The sequence below is a fragment of the Solanum lycopersicum genome, chromosome 8 (assembly GCF_036512215.1).
Source record: "Solanum lycopersicum chromosome 8, SLM_r2.1".
Lineage (NCBI taxonomy): Eukaryota > Viridiplantae > Streptophyta > Magnoliopsida > Solanales > Solanaceae > Solanum > Solanum lycopersicum.
The window spans coordinates 36607690-36610261 of NC_090807.1; the positions used below are offsets into that span (position 1 = coordinate 36607690).

Below are 2572 nucleotides of genomic sequence, written 5' to 3' on the forward strand. Positions count from 1 at the left end.
TCTTTCTGGGGTCCACTTATACACCTTGATCGGACACAACATGGCCCAGGAAGGTCATTGATCTCAGGCAGAATTCACATTTGCTGAATTTGGCATACAACTGATGTTGTCTAAGTACCTGCAAGGTTAGTCTCAAATGTTTTTCATGCTCTTCCTTGGTCTTAGAGTAGATGAGAATGTCATTAATGAATAATATGACGAAAGAGTCAAGATATTCACGGAAGACTCTGTTCATGAGATTATTAAATGCAGCAGGTGCATTCGTGAGACCGAATGACATAACCAAGAACTCATAATGACCATAACGGTAATGAATTGAGACATCCCCATCCCTAAACCTAAGTTGATGATACCCTGAACGAAGATCAATCTTACAGAAGAAACTAGACCCTTGGAACTGATCGAACAAATCATCAATTCTGGAAAGTGGATATTTACTCTTTGTAGTGACTTTGTTGAGCTGCCGATAATTAATACACATTCTAAGGGTCCCATCCCTTTTCATTACAAACAACACTGGAGCACCCCAAGGGGATATGCTCGGCTGAATGAAACCCTTAACAGTGAGATCTTTTAACAACAACTTCAACTCCTTGAGTTCAGCTGGAGCCATTTTATAAGGAGAAATTGAGATTGGTTTATTATCAGGTTCTAAGTCGATACCAAAGTCAATCTCTCGAATGGGAGGGACTCCAGGCAAATCTTCAGGAAACACATCTAGGAATTCATTTACTACAGGCACCGAGTCTATGGAAGGAACATCATGATCTAAATCATTAACACTCACTATATCACATAATAACCCTTGGGCCATCATTTTATTGGCCTTAAGATTTGAAATCAAGGGGTTAGGACGATTCGGATTGTACCTCTCCCAGACTAACTCTTCTTCATTAGGGAAGTGAAACCTCACCACTCTACTACGACAGTCCAAGCAAGCATAATAGTTGTGAAGCCAGTCTATGCCAAGAATAATATCAAAATCATGCATGGGTAACTCAATCAAGTTTGCACACATAGACTTGCCACTCATAACTATTGGGCAATTTTTGTATACCTTATCATATCTCACATTTTCTCCTAAAGGCGTACTAACCACTATAGGATCATGCAGAACTTCAGGTAGTATTTTTCAAAAGTAAGGGCAAGCAGAGGAGTCACAAAGGAAAGCGTAGACCCTGGATCAAGTAAAGCATAAATAGAAGTTGAGAATACTTGTAGCATACCAGTGACCACATCAGCGGACTTATCCTGCTCCTCCCTACCTTTCAAGGCATAAAATATGTTCCTCTTGGGAGGCTCGGCTATTGTTGCACTCTGTGGAGTAGACCTAGGCTGAGCATTACCCCCACCCTGACCTCTGTTCGGGGGACAGTCTCTAACCATGTGTCTACTCTTACCACAACCGAAGCAGGCATTAGTGCCCTGTCTACATTCTCCACTGTGAGCTCGGCCACACTTAGTACAAGTCTTCTTTGGACGCTGCATCTCACCTCCATTGCCCCTCTTGTGTTCTAGTCTTCCTTCTCTAGGTGTTGTATTTCTCTGAGGGTAGAAATTGCCAGAACTCTGTTGCCCCTTTTTGAATTTGGGTTGCTCACGGACGCAAAAATTGTTTCTATGGTCTCCATGGCTGGGACGTGCCTGATCTTGAGGCCTAGGCCTCCTAATATCACGTACACCTCTCCTCTTTCGGTTGTCCTCTACCTGCTGGACATGCACCATTAACCTAGAAAGGTCCATATTATCATGAAGCATCGCAGACCGACACTCCTCCTCCAAGTCACCATTGATTCTTGTGAGGAACCTGCTCATCTCATCCCTGTTGTTCAAAACCAAGGAAGTATCATACCTGGATAATTTCAACAAAGCTAAGTACTCTCCTTATTCTTACTATTAAATATCAAGGGAAGTAACATACGTTGATAGCTTCACAAACTTTAGAGAATACTCCCTGACCGTCATAGATCCTTGCTTAAGGTTGATGTACTCCTCAACCTTGGCCTCCTTCATCTCTCTAGGGAAGAAACTTTCCAAAAATGTTGTCTCGAACAGCTCCCATGTGACTGGCACTCCACCTAGGACACGGCTATCTTGCTACATTTTGCACAAAGTTTGTGCAATATCCTTGAGCTGGTAGGAAGCCAGCTAAACCTTCTCAATATCAGTGTCCCCCATGGCCACCAAGATCTTATGAAACTCATCTATAAATTCCTAAGGATCTTCTAAAGTCTTAGCCCCTGTGAGAATTGGAGGATTCATCCTCGTGAAATCTCGCAGTTTGTCAGCCACGCTACGAACTGGTTAGTTCTCCCTCTAAACATCCTGCCGGTTAACTTGGGCATTCATAGACTGGGCCTGCATCGTGATGGCCTGTGCCATCTGGGCTAGAGATGCCCTCACCTCTGCATCAGTCAACCCAGCTGGGTTAAATGGCATGGCCACTCCTTCAGCTGGAGCCTGGGGTAGATTTTGATTACCCTAGCTGCTACTGCTCCTGTCCTCAGACCCTTAGTTCTCCAAGTGTTCATCCTCTGAAAAAAAAACAAGGATTAATGTCAGACACTTTCAT

General features: G+C 43.5%; 1 protein-coding gene across 1 annotated transcript; it reads right to left on the bottom strand.

The window, feature by feature from the left end:
• Nucleotides 1-1098: 1098 nt before the first annotated feature.
• On the bottom strand, nt 1099-2178 carry LOC138337929 (uncharacterized). Its single transcript, XM_069288373.1, has 3 exons — nt 2155-2178; nt 1922-2097; nt 1099-1822 (listed from the first exon to the last, which is right to left on the bottom strand). Exons 1-3 carry the CDS (start codon nt 2176-2178, stop codon nt 1099-1101), a joined length of 924 nt encoding a protein of 307 aa, XP_069144474.1.
• Nucleotides 2179-2572: the final 394 nt, after the last annotated feature.